At 30.1% G+C, this 12,438-nt stretch overlaps 1 protein-coding gene across 3 annotated transcripts in view; it reads right to left on the bottom strand.

The window, feature by feature from the left end:
- The window catches only part of Sli (slit guidance ligand), a 303,228-nt gene that overhangs the window by 5,581 nt on the left and 285,209 nt on the right, over window positions 1-12,438 (bottom strand). For all 3 annotated transcript variants that reach the window (XM_074240537.1, XM_074240536.1, XM_074240538.1), the window contains 9 exons: window positions 9,730-9,801; window positions 9,491-9,657; window positions 9,096-9,315; window positions 7,829-8,138; window positions 6,567-6,780; window positions 3,776-4,243; window positions 1,311-1,511; window positions 1,077-1,226; window positions 841-980 (listed from right to left, as the gene is read on the bottom strand). In XM_074240537.1, coding sequence (XP_074096638.1) covers window positions 841-980; window positions 1,077-1,226; window positions 1,311-1,511; window positions 3,776-4,243; window positions 6,567-6,780; window positions 7,829-8,138; window positions 9,096-9,315; window positions 9,491-9,657; window positions 9,730-9,801 — 1,942 coding nt within the window. The remainder of the gene's footprint in view (window positions 1-840; window positions 981-1,076; window positions 1,227-1,310; window positions 1,512-3,775; window positions 4,244-6,566; window positions 6,781-7,828; window positions 8,139-9,095; window positions 9,316-9,490; window positions 9,658-9,729; window positions 9,802-12,438) is intronic.

Raw genomic sequence — 12,438 nt, 5'->3', positions numbered from 1 at the left:
TTTCATATGATTTTTTTCCGTGTATAAGTAGACATATTTCAAGATAAAAATTTTACTTTGACATCCGAGTGTCTGTATGTAACTTTTTTTTTCTGTTTATAGTAACGATAACTCTTAAAAAAATTGACAGTTGAGACCGAGATTTTTTTATTTATTTCAGAATTACAGCAAATTGTGTCGTATCGCAGATGACTGAATAATTGGCTGCCGTTTAGTAATGAGAAATAAAAAACTAAATTTTACTGTTTTTTGGTATATTTATCTGTTTGTAAATAAGGATCTTCAACCTCCATATGAGCGTACTGTGGTGATGCAACCGCTGACCCGCAAAAAAAATGACAAAATTCTTTGTTTTCCAGAAATAATTGAAGTATAGTATTCTCAATTAATAAGTTATCATCGATTGCGCTCTGTCATTTGTTTAGTAAGACGGTTGCACCGTATTTTTATTATTTGAGATGAAAAAGTCGTGGAATATTTGAATAAAAAGTTAAAGCTCAATTTTTTAAATTATCTGTATCATACAAATATGCTCAAAATATGTTATTTTATATATAAAGTCAGTAATACGTTTTATATATTTTTTTTTAATTACATGAGCTTTATGAGACGTGCTGGTTTTGATTTTCTTAATTTTTTACGAATCAGGTCATCAAAAATTGTACATGGGAATATCCGGTTGTATTAAAAAATGTTTTCACCAGAATATAAGGATTTATTTCAATTCATTGAGTAAAATTTAAGTGCTTATGAGAACCATTAAATATTTCTGAGAAAAAGTCCACTTAAGAGTTACCTTCTCTTTCTGAATAAATAAAACAAAGTAATAATTACAATTACCTTACGACGCTTAGTTTTTCGCGGAAGGCAACATGAATTACCACAACTGCCCCAACATTTAGCCAGTTTAACTGGACGTCTGCTGCGGCATCCATTTTCGCTGTAATACTCTCTTGTATGTTCTTTACGACACGTTGGCGCTAAGTTTAAATAACAGTCATTGGTTAATTATCATCGTCACTATAATATACCTAGCAGTAGCTATCGAAGTAATTAAAACAAGCAAATTATGTTACCTTTCTCGCAATATCGTCCTTGCCAGCCAGTCTGACACCGACAAGAGTAACCATTTCCGAACAAAGATGGTACACATTGTGAGCCTTTGTGGCATTCGTGACCTGTACAAGGATCGATAATACTTGCGCCTGGTACTGATACAACGGTATCTGCAACAATGACGATCCAGGTGCAATAAACTCTTTGCGAAACAACGGTAACAATTGAATAAACATTAAATATATTATATATACCTGAATTATCATGCACAACGTGTTCATGCTGCATGGAGTCTTCAATGTTACCACTATTATTAGATTCAGCTGCTTCTATATCCTTCCCAGCTTCATCGGCTTCCTCTTCCCCAGAAGCACATCCGGGAGTCACGCGATGCATCTTCGCAGCGTTGCTAAAGTCCACCGATTTATGATTTATCCACATTCCTGATATGCAACCTAAAATGGAGGTACACTTTTTGTTTTAAATAGTTCGTTCGGAACATTATATTTTCTTTCTATTTATTTCTAATATTCGTTTTTTTTTTAATCATTTTTTGTTCTGATCTGCTAAATATATTATATAAAATTATTCATTAATGAATGTAATAATATATTTTTTAGAAGTTAATTTAAATCATACTGAATGAAACAGTATTTTCATTTTTGGATTTCGTTTAATAAAAAAATTTGTGCAAAAAAAATTGCATTTATAATTTTTTAAAATTCTGTAAGTGCAATTTTTTGAAATTCATTTTTGTAATAATCTAATCGCGAGACATTAGTCTTAAAAATTTTTGATTGTCTATTATTTTCGGTAAGATTAATTCAGAGTCACGATAGAGATAGGGTTTCACGCAAGGTATCTATTAAAACTCAAAGCATTTTTCTACATTTAAGTTTAATTAAATAAAAAAAAAAAAAGATGATTTTTCAATGCTACTTTGAAGTTATAATCTTGTCAAATTAATTCAACAGTAAAATTTTGTCCCGTAGTTGAAAAATAAATACTTTTTTGGCATAGAAAATAAAAGCTTAATTAATTTCAGATGCATTTTGCAGATATTCGAGAAGTTATCGCTTTTAAACTTTTTTATCATAAAAAAAAAAAAAAATAAGTAAACGAGTAATTGTTCATATTTTTTTGAAAATTTTTAATTGCTGCCATTCTAAACCTGTAAGCTCTCATAAAATAATTAGGTTAAGCTTGATTGAAGTGGCAAGCCGCTATATAGCGTACTTATACATATAGTCAAATGTCAAAAAGAAGAAAAACGACTAGTTCATTCTTTTAAATATATCACTAATATTGTAAAAGATGGAGAAAAAAAAACGTGAAATTTAGACTTGTTAAATTTAAAGATTTTGATGAATCTTCTCTAAACTTATTTAAGGTTGAAATTGAATGAAATTTCAAAAATTTTTGGATTAGTTTAATTTTTTGGTGAATTAATTAAACTGATAGCAAAGTTTTGTTCTAAGTTGTCTGTTTTAAAGTTTTTTTGAAACTCTACGAGAATTTTATGTAATTATTGTTCTTTTGCAAACAAAATTTTGCTAGAGATATTTTTATATATATAAAAATTTAAATACTAAATAAAAAGATGGTTGTTCCATGATTTTTCAACAGTGACGATGTTCATGTTATTATTATTGCTCGGATAAAAAACTGTTTTTTTTTTTTTGAGAAAAATTAAATTTTGATTGCACAACCATTCAAAATAAATTTTAGAATTTTGAAATTGTGTGTTTATATAAATTTGATTTTAATTACACAGAAAGAAAAATTTCTTGACTGGAGAACAAAATTCTTGGCTCAAGAAAATTTTCAGGTGCCTTCAGAAAATCTTCAGAAGACCGAAGTTGTGTTGGCCGAAGTAAAAATTTTTCTTGAAATTCTATTCTTGGTAGAAGTAATTTTTTTTTAATTCAAATTATCATAAATACGTGATACAATAAATTTTTATATTTGATCAAGATTTTTAGATACTTTAGGAAAGCAGCACCACTTACTTAAGGTGAGAAAAAAATTTTCTCACCTTGAGAAAATTTTTCTCTTGAATATTTGATACCCATTTTATATTATTTTAGCGTGCAATTATACATATTGAATAAAAAAAAATGATTCAATATTATTTGATCTTCCCATGTGACATCTTAATCAATAAAAATATAAATGGAATTTTACTTCTATCGAGACATTTAATTTGTTGGAGCAAGAGAGAAATTTTCTCAAGACAAGAAAATTTACTTCTATCAAGAACTAAATTTTTTGGAGCAAGAGGCTGAATTTTCTCACAACAAGAAGATTTTCTTGACTTGAATAAATTTTCTTGGATCAACGTACATATTTCTTAAAGCAAGAGAATTATTTTTGTTGAAATAAGTGAAATTTCTTGTGTCAAAAAAAATTTTTTTCTTCGCTGAAGAAAACAATTAGGAAGAAAAATCTTTTCTTGGCTTGAGTGAACTTTTTTTTCTGTGTACTTATGTTCACAAAATGCAATTTTTTTATTCAAAATTTACAATGAAATAACCATTGTGAAAAATTTCGGTCATAAATTTTTTTTGATCAACGTAAAAACAATTTTAAATTCATTCGATTTTATGTTCTCGATTATGGATACTATGACGTAATTCGGTCAAAATTGGATCACAAAAGATAGTAAAATTTTTGAGGAAATCTACGAGTTAAAAACTTAGAAAAGTAATGTAGCCATTACCTTGAAAACTGGTGACATTTCTGAGGTGAAATTGTGAGAATGCGTTGCTGGCAACTTCAGATGGTACACCACCGACGTACATCGGGGTATTGAGCTTGAGATATTCCCTAGTGCCTTCATTGATAATGCTCCTAGCAAGTCCTCGATCTACTCTCAGAGTAAAATTTTTCTTTATTGCTATAAGCTCGGCCATATGTGGCTTTCCATCTGAGACCATTTCATAGCTGTACATCGTGGAGGTTGGATAGTTTCCAACGTCATATGAAACTCGTACTCGACCGTTAAATAGTTCAACTGCAATATGTTCACCACTCTGTTCTATACCATCGTAGAGTAAGACCCCATTTTCGTGAGTGGTTGTGAAGACGATGGTCACATTAGCCTCGGGCTTCGTGCGAAGCGGCTCTAGCTCGACCAGCGAGCTATTGTCCACGAAGCTCAGGCTCGTCAGGTACTCGCATCGTTTTCCTTCAATTATTTAATACAATTTATTGTAAGAAAATTATCCTTTTAATCTAGTTAATTTTGTTTTAAATATTAACTCTCCATCACTCGCATCATTTGTTTTATTATTGCACAATTTTAATTAAAACGCAGAAAATAAATATAGAGAGAATAACTACCTCATTTTTTTAATTAATTAGTAGCCTATTTGGTTTTCGATATAAATATTTACAATCAATTAAATGACATCGATATTAAATAATTTTAATCCCAAAATATTAAGTAATTACTGGAAAATTTAATTTATTAATTTAGTAAATGAAAAATCATAAATTTATTTTTACTGATGATATCTGCAAATGTTTATTGAAAATTAAAAAAAAATTACTAATTAATGTAACGTCAATGAATAAATAATTAATTGCAAATGGAACTTATTCATAATACATGACATTATTAATTGAAATTTTTGTGATCGTTAAATATGAAAATTGTTCTTTGATAAATAAAAAATAAAATCACTCATTCACGACATTGGCTTAGATATAGAAAAAAAGAATTTTAAATATTTAATAGCTGTCCTTATCCTTTATGACGTTATTAATAAAAGTCGATGAAAATTTTTCGTGTTTCATTTATAATTTTGAAGAATTAAATATTTAAAATAAAAAATCATTAAAAGCTGTTCAAAAGGTAAATGCAAATTCAATTTTTCAATCTAAAGTTGTTTCCAGATTCCAATTCATTCGTGAAACCGCTACATAAAAAAAATTATCACGACTAAGGATATTAAATTGCCAAAATTTTGCAATACTTATTTATTCAGTTTTTTACATACTAGAAACCGACAGTCATTCTTTTATAGCGGATAATTACGAGTTATAAATAAACAAAAATTTGACCGATTGAATGGGTCAGTAATGATTTAAAATATCATACCCACTACTGGAAATAAGAAGGAAGAACTCTCATATCGCCCAGGAATCGATAATTTAATTTAAAGGGGGTATTCTGGTCTAAAAATTTGAAAAATTAATTTTTTTTTTCATATATTCAACGCTTAACTCTTTAAGAATATTGCTTCAGGAGGATTTCAGAAAATTAAAATTATTTTCGGAGAAATGGCTGTTTTGCTTTACTCGAAACTTCAAACGCGTTTTTTTTAAGCTATTTTTTTTAAAACGACGACCACGATTTCTCAAGTTCTACTGAACCGCATTACTTGAAATTTGGTATAAGTTTTCTTTATAGACTTTTCTATCGCATGATCTATCTTCATCCCCAAATTTCAATATGTACTATTTTTAAAAAATTCGAAAAACTCAAAAAAGTAGTACAAAAAATTAATTTTTTTTTTTCAGGCAATTATCATTTGTGAAAAAAAATTTTTTTTTAACTTTTTTAGTAAGCACGGTAGCGGCATTATTCTAGATTGATTACTTTTTTTTTCTTCTTCCAGATTGCTAGGAAGGTTGGAATCCAGTGGACATACCAGCGCGCATGCGCACAGATATTTTGTTCACTGATTCACCAGTCAAATTGTCATTCACTGGTTAGAATCAGTGAAATTGCACTGATTCATTTTAAGAGAGAGAACTCAAATTTAAAGTCGAAGTTAACATTTTTTTTTCGACCCAGGAGAATAAAAATAAAATCGGCTACGTGCAGCGATAACCACATTCATACAGATTAAATAACATAACTAAAATTTTTTCTCTGGATAACCTGCTTTGGAGATAACGATGCGACCGTGGAGGGAGAATTTTTTTAGGACTGGAAAAAAATGTTAACAACTTTGTAACGATTTGATATTTCTCAATAAAAACTTCAATGTTCATTTCATAAAACTAAAAGAAACCTAATCCCCAAATTTATATTTTTTCCGCTCACAAAAATTTCTGAAAATCACTTATTTTTTCGACCGTCACATTAGCTGTCCCCTTTAATAAAAAAATACGTTATTTTTAACCGTCGCAATGGATATGCTTTACTTTAACATTATAATAAGGCTATCCATTATTTGATTAAAATGTTGTGCAAAGTATTTTTACGAGTCAACTATCTTTATTTTAATTATTTCTATTTTTAACAGGATAAGCCTAAAGCGTCCAACTTTGTATTTTCCAAACTTATTCATACTTTCATGTTTCTAGTTATTAAAATATCCATATTATGACTTTCATGCACAACTTTAGCTTAAACAACCGGAATAATGCCATTAAAATTTGTATGAAAATTTGCTAAAATGTCTAACTGAAACATTATGTAAAGTAATTAGAATTTAAAAGCGTCAGTGCTTTAATTGAGCGAATGGTGCAGAGTTAAAAAGGAATAGTTAATTACATACCAGTGTAACCGGGATGGCACTGGCAAAGATAACCCGCAGCAGAATCAGAAGAAGGTTGGAAGCAAACGCCGTGTTGACAATCATGATGAGCACACGGACTTGTTTGCGGATAAAGTAAAGCTGTCGAAGGCGCCGCTTCACAATACCTTCCTGTGTATTCTGCCGGGCACTTACATTCGTAATTGTTTATGCCATCGATGCAAGTAGCACCGTTCTGAAAATATAAAAATATCATTTGATTAAATTATCTGTTTATTAACTAAAATATGAAATAGATATTTATGTCATAAGGCTGTGAAGTAGCGATTTTCTGACAGCGACGATATTTCGAAATGAGCTTAAGGTTTGTGGCGGGAAGGTTCGAAACGGGCGTAATTTTAATGTTCGAGGCGTAGCCGAAGACGGAAATTTACGCTTGTTTTCGAATATTCGCGTCACAAACATTAAAACGAAGTTTAACTTATTTAACTTATGTAACTTTATTACTATTCAGTCGCCTTATTAGGTGACTGAATAGTAATTACGGACAGTGTCTCGGATAGTTTAACTGGTAGAGCCTTTGTCGCGTAACCAAACGATCCGGGTTCGATTCCCGGTCTGGGCTGTCCGAATTACTTTTTCAGTTACCGAAAATTCCTACTGAGTAAAGGTCCTCCCCTTCCCCCTTTATCCTTTATATATGGCTGTTAAACATAAGTTTAACTTTTGAGGGATTGGAGGCAAACAATGACATTTAAATTTTATGAAGTTTCACAAGGGCAAAAAAATTTAATTTTATATTAATTATTTTTTAACATTAAGTCCGCTTCATAATAAACTGCCAGCAGAGAAATATTTAGCGCCACTCAATAGTAACTATTTAAAATTTATTCACAATCATTGGTCAGTACACTAGAATGCGACTTTTTTTTTTTTTTAAACTAGAATTCAAATTTGCGCGCGCAAGCGCGCGCCTTACTATAGCGTTTGCATATATTTTCATGCTCATGATATATTCGACCAATCACGTTACGAATAGTTTGATGCCACATACATTTCATCTCAATTTTATTATGGGATCTCTCTCAATTTCGTCTGGGTGTACTCGAAAAGTTTCAAAAAAAAAGAAGGGGGTAAAACTTCACGGCTTAGGCCGTGAAAAAAAGACGGTATGGTAGAGTCTCTAGAAAAGAGTCCCTTTACGGACGTCATACAGCGCTCAAAAGTTGAACTTTTAGAACGAGTATAACAAAAAATAGATTTAAAAAATATGCAGCTATTACCTGGCAGAGATGATCAACACAATCATCCAAATTGGTGGAACAATTAAGGCCACTGAACCCGATTGGGCACTCACAACTGTAGTGGGTCCGGTGGTCAACACAGCGGCCTCCGTTCTCACATGGGTCGTGTCCTTTTGTGCAAAATGGGATTTTCGTCTGGCAGTATTCTCCCATGAATCCCGGTGCGCAGTCGCATCTGTAGGCCTGAACGAGGTCCACGCAGGTTGAGTTGTTGGCGCACTTGTTGTTTGCGCAGTCGTCGACGTTGTTCTCACATCTGAGTCCCTCGTATCCGGGGGCGCAGTCGCAACTGTTACACATTGACTTAACGTCAATTGATTTATAAAGCTCGATCATTGGATCGCGATCGATCCGCCAACAATATTCAACACGGGCAATCATTCATTTTTTTTTCTCAAGCTATTTTTATTCAATTTTAATTGACTTTTTAATTTTGACTCTTAACGTGCATGTTTATTTTACAGCCAGATCATGATTTTGGTCACAAATTGCATGCCATGTTTTTTTTTTCTACTAAGTTGGGGGGAGCCGAGCTCGATCCAACCCGATCTACTCAACATTACTGCTCATTAGGGTGGCGCAAAATTGGCTTTTTTTTTTATTTTTTAGGAAATTATGTTTTACAATAAATTTTTTTTTTACCAACATGTTCTAAGTTTTAGAATGAAACAAAATTTTTTCAAAGCCAAAACGCCGAATGTATCAAACTTATACGCCATTAAAGCATCAGAAATTTATAAATCTCATAATCTTCAGCTCAAAGAGAGTATAAATTCGTTTTTAACATTCTACTTTACGACTTATTTTGATAATTAATATGAAAAGATGAAATTTAAAAAAAGAAATACAGAAAGTCAAAAAGTATGTGAACAAATTTTTGTTACTCAATGAAATAAAGGCTTATAGTAATTACGAAATACAAACATATGAAGATTTTTTTTTTAACTTGAAATAGTTAAAAATTATGTTCAAGTTGATTTTCAGCCATGTTAAAATAATTTTCTTTATAAAAAAAATTTTTTTGAACTTAAAAAAAAAATGATTTTAAAATCTACTTTTTTTAATTTGAAAAATATTTTTTTTTTCAATTTTGGGGATCTTTATGATCGATTTTGTAACCCAAAATCTTTCAAATGCACTATTGATATTTAGAACATTTCAGAAGAGACTCGAAAAAAAATAGCTAGTTTTTTGCGTTACCCTATTGCTCATAGATTCAAACAATAAATGTCAAGTATTTGTCTACCTGAATCTTCCTTCTTCCAGTACTTTACAAGTTCCGGCGTTCCGGCAAGGATTTCCATAGCACGCGTCAATTTTATGTTGACACCGGTCCCCGTGATATCCTGGCGAGCACTTGCAATGGAATTCCCTGTCCTGTAGTGCCTCGCATAATCCACTGTTTTGACATGGGTAGGTGTAACACACATCGCACTTGGCCAAGACCTCGGCAGGTTGTTGTTTGGCTGCACGGAAGAAATGTCTACGATTATTAAGCAATTTTAGTACCGTTCCGAGGGTTTGAACCAAAAAAATCAAACTAAATAGACGGATTTCTCTAACTTTCAACTTAAAAATTTTTTTTTTCCGTATTTTTATTACGGTCTAAATTTTTCTTAGGCACGTTGATTTGATACTTACTTTTGCAAACAAAGGCGCTTGCGGGAGCTGTCAAAAGCAACTTTTCTTTCATCGCCAGTGGCTCCATACATCGTGCGATGCCAGGCTCAACATCTGAGTCTTTTTTCACCCATTCTGCTAGCCAACGCATGTGACAATCGCAGTAGAGCGGGTTCGAACCCAATGCCCTGTTAATTTATTTTTTATCAGATATTTTTTAATTTTGATTTTTTCGTTCATTAATTTAACGAATAACTTACACATGCGTTATTGCCTTCAGATCATCAAATGTTCCTTCGGGTATCGTAGAAATTTCATTTCCATGAAGAGAACTGCGACAAAAAGAATTTTTTTTATTAACGATTACTTTCTGTTGGTTTCAATATCGCTAGTGGTCGATAAAAAACTCCGACATAGGTCAGTGCTTTCAAGTAATTGCTGTAACGCTACAGTTACATCGTAAGCACTGAGAGTCGTATGATTTATTTCAAGTTATGATCTTTGGTATTTTCGCGACTTGCACTAGGAGTATATTAATAGAAGACTTTTATTATAAGTAATAAAAACCAGCCATTATGTTAGAATTGTAAAAATTTTAGCGAGAGTAGGCCATTAAAATTAATTAAATTTATTAATAATTAAAATCATGTTCTATAATAGTGGATAACTAGTAAAAAAAAAAAAAAATAGAAAATAGCTTAATGAATTCGAATGTCCATGCCTTGAGCGCTTATATCATACATCAATTCATCAAAGAAAAGTTTATTTATACGGCCACTCAAAGTACTGAAGATTTCTTTAACAGCCAACCAAAAAAATTACTTATAATTGAATATAATAATATTCAGCTGGAAATTTTAGTTTACAATTTTTCATAGGCAGATGAGTAGATTATATAAAAATTAAGAAGTTATTCGACTTTGACACTTAGAAAATTTTGAATTTTTTTTTATTTGCATTTTTTGAAAGTAAATCCATTCAAAAACATTATGAAATAATTTCAGAAAAATTCAGGAACATTTTAACTTTCTTCCTTTTTTGAAAAAATCTCAGAAACTTTAGAACCGATACTTATAAAATTCTAACTGCTCAATTCTAACATTAACCGCTACATTTCGTAGCGAAATTATTTCAAAATTTATATTTTTAATATATTTTTAGGCATCAAATCATGTAAAAAAGAATTCGAATGAATTAGAAAAAAAATGTAAAAATGAATTAGAAAATTCAACGTGGTAATAAATTATCGATAAATTATTGATTTATAAACGATTAATTTCACTGACACTAGAATGAATTTCATTACCAAACTGATTTGAAAACTGATTTTAAATTAAAATTATCTGTAAACGTAATGTTTTATATAAATTGCTATTATATAAACAATATTTCAGGATTTTTTAGTTTTCAAAAATTTTTCTTTTGTTTTTGTTTTTCTCTTTTTCTCTATATTTTACTTATATTACTTATTTTACTAATTTACACTATGTTTCTCACTATTATACAAAGATGTAAAATTGTTTCATAATGTTACTTACGTGTACCATTACTATTATGTAATTTTTACCATTTGCTATTCGGCTTTTAGCTTTGGTATTTAAATAAATATAAATAATTAAATAAAAAAAAACGTACTTTTTCGTTTTTCTTTTGACCGACATTTTATTATTTTTGCACAAAGTTAATACTTGAGTTATGGAATATAGCCTAATATAGTGATAATAAACCTAAGACCGTTTAACTTTTTTGTTCCTTACCGCGAACCTATCTACTTCTTAAGCTTAGTAAGCTATATGTCATTACACATGAAGTATCCTAAAAAATTAATAGAAATATCGTTTTTTTCAACCGTCCAATGTAGAATAACTCCTTAAGTTAAGTGAAAAAACGGAATTTTCCAAGAACCATTGCGTTTATCTCTTCATAAGGATTTGAGGAATTCACATCATAAGCCATTAAAATTAAAAATATAAGGTTTTTGATTAACAGTAAAAAAACTGGATTCCCGACGGATTATCAAGATATTTGATATTTTTCGTGAAAAATACCATCACGATAAATACGATCATGTATTATTTATTGATTTAAAAGAATAATGTTTTACTTGGCAACGCCGCTTGCACAGTTAGCAGACACATGAGTGTCCACGATTAGAAAAATAATATTAGTGTTTATTTACTTTTGAGCGATATTGCAAAACATATACCACCAGTCATTTGAAGTACAGTGATTTTTATTTGTCAATTAACTGTTAATAATAGTTTAATGATCGAGCTTCGTAATAATTCCGCGAAAAATTTTATCTATTAATGTCACAATTATTTATTTATGTATTTAAATAAATTGTTTATTAAAGAATATAATAAATAAACGATTCGGAATTTTAATGTATCCTTACAAATTCGCGCTGTATCAGCTTGTGACTTTCATTTATTTTCTAGGGTTGTAGTTTCTCGTAAGCCTCAAAACAACTTTAAATTAGTTAATTGAATAAACAATTGATAGAAATCAATATTAATTAATAATCCTGGCTAAAGAGAATTTTTGAGATGACAAAAAAATATTTTTAATTGAGTAAATTATCTCCTTTATATTAAAAATTTTCATAACAAAATTGGAAATACTTAGAAAAAATTCAATTACTATTATATCGATTCAATTTCTTTGTCGAAAACAATTTTCGTTTGAGTTGAAAAATATTCATAGCGATAATATTCTTAACTTGTTAACCTTTTACTCGGCGTATTTATACGCGATCGATCTCACATTTATGGCATCAAGTAAAGCGTTAGATATTTTTAAAATCATAAATTTAATATGAGCAGAATAAAATATTATGCGTGATATAAAACTACATGTAATGTTTGATTCAATATCACTTTACTTGTTATTTTGATATACGTATATATCCGGCACTTAACCTTATTTCGAATTTTGATCGAATAGAAATGTCGTATATTCAATATAAA

The sequence above is a fragment of the Cotesia typhae genome, unplaced genomic scaffold (genome assembly GCF_013202065.1).
Source record: "Cotesia typhae breed Kobodo isofemale line unplaced genomic scaffold, CoteBio_Ctyphae contig_27, whole genome shotgun sequence".
In the NCBI taxonomy this organism is placed as follows: Eukaryota; Metazoa; Arthropoda; class Insecta; order Hymenoptera; family Braconidae; genus Cotesia; species Cotesia typhae.
Note: the sequence above shows the minus strand (reverse complement) of the source record. Positions and strands in the feature narration are given on the sequence as shown.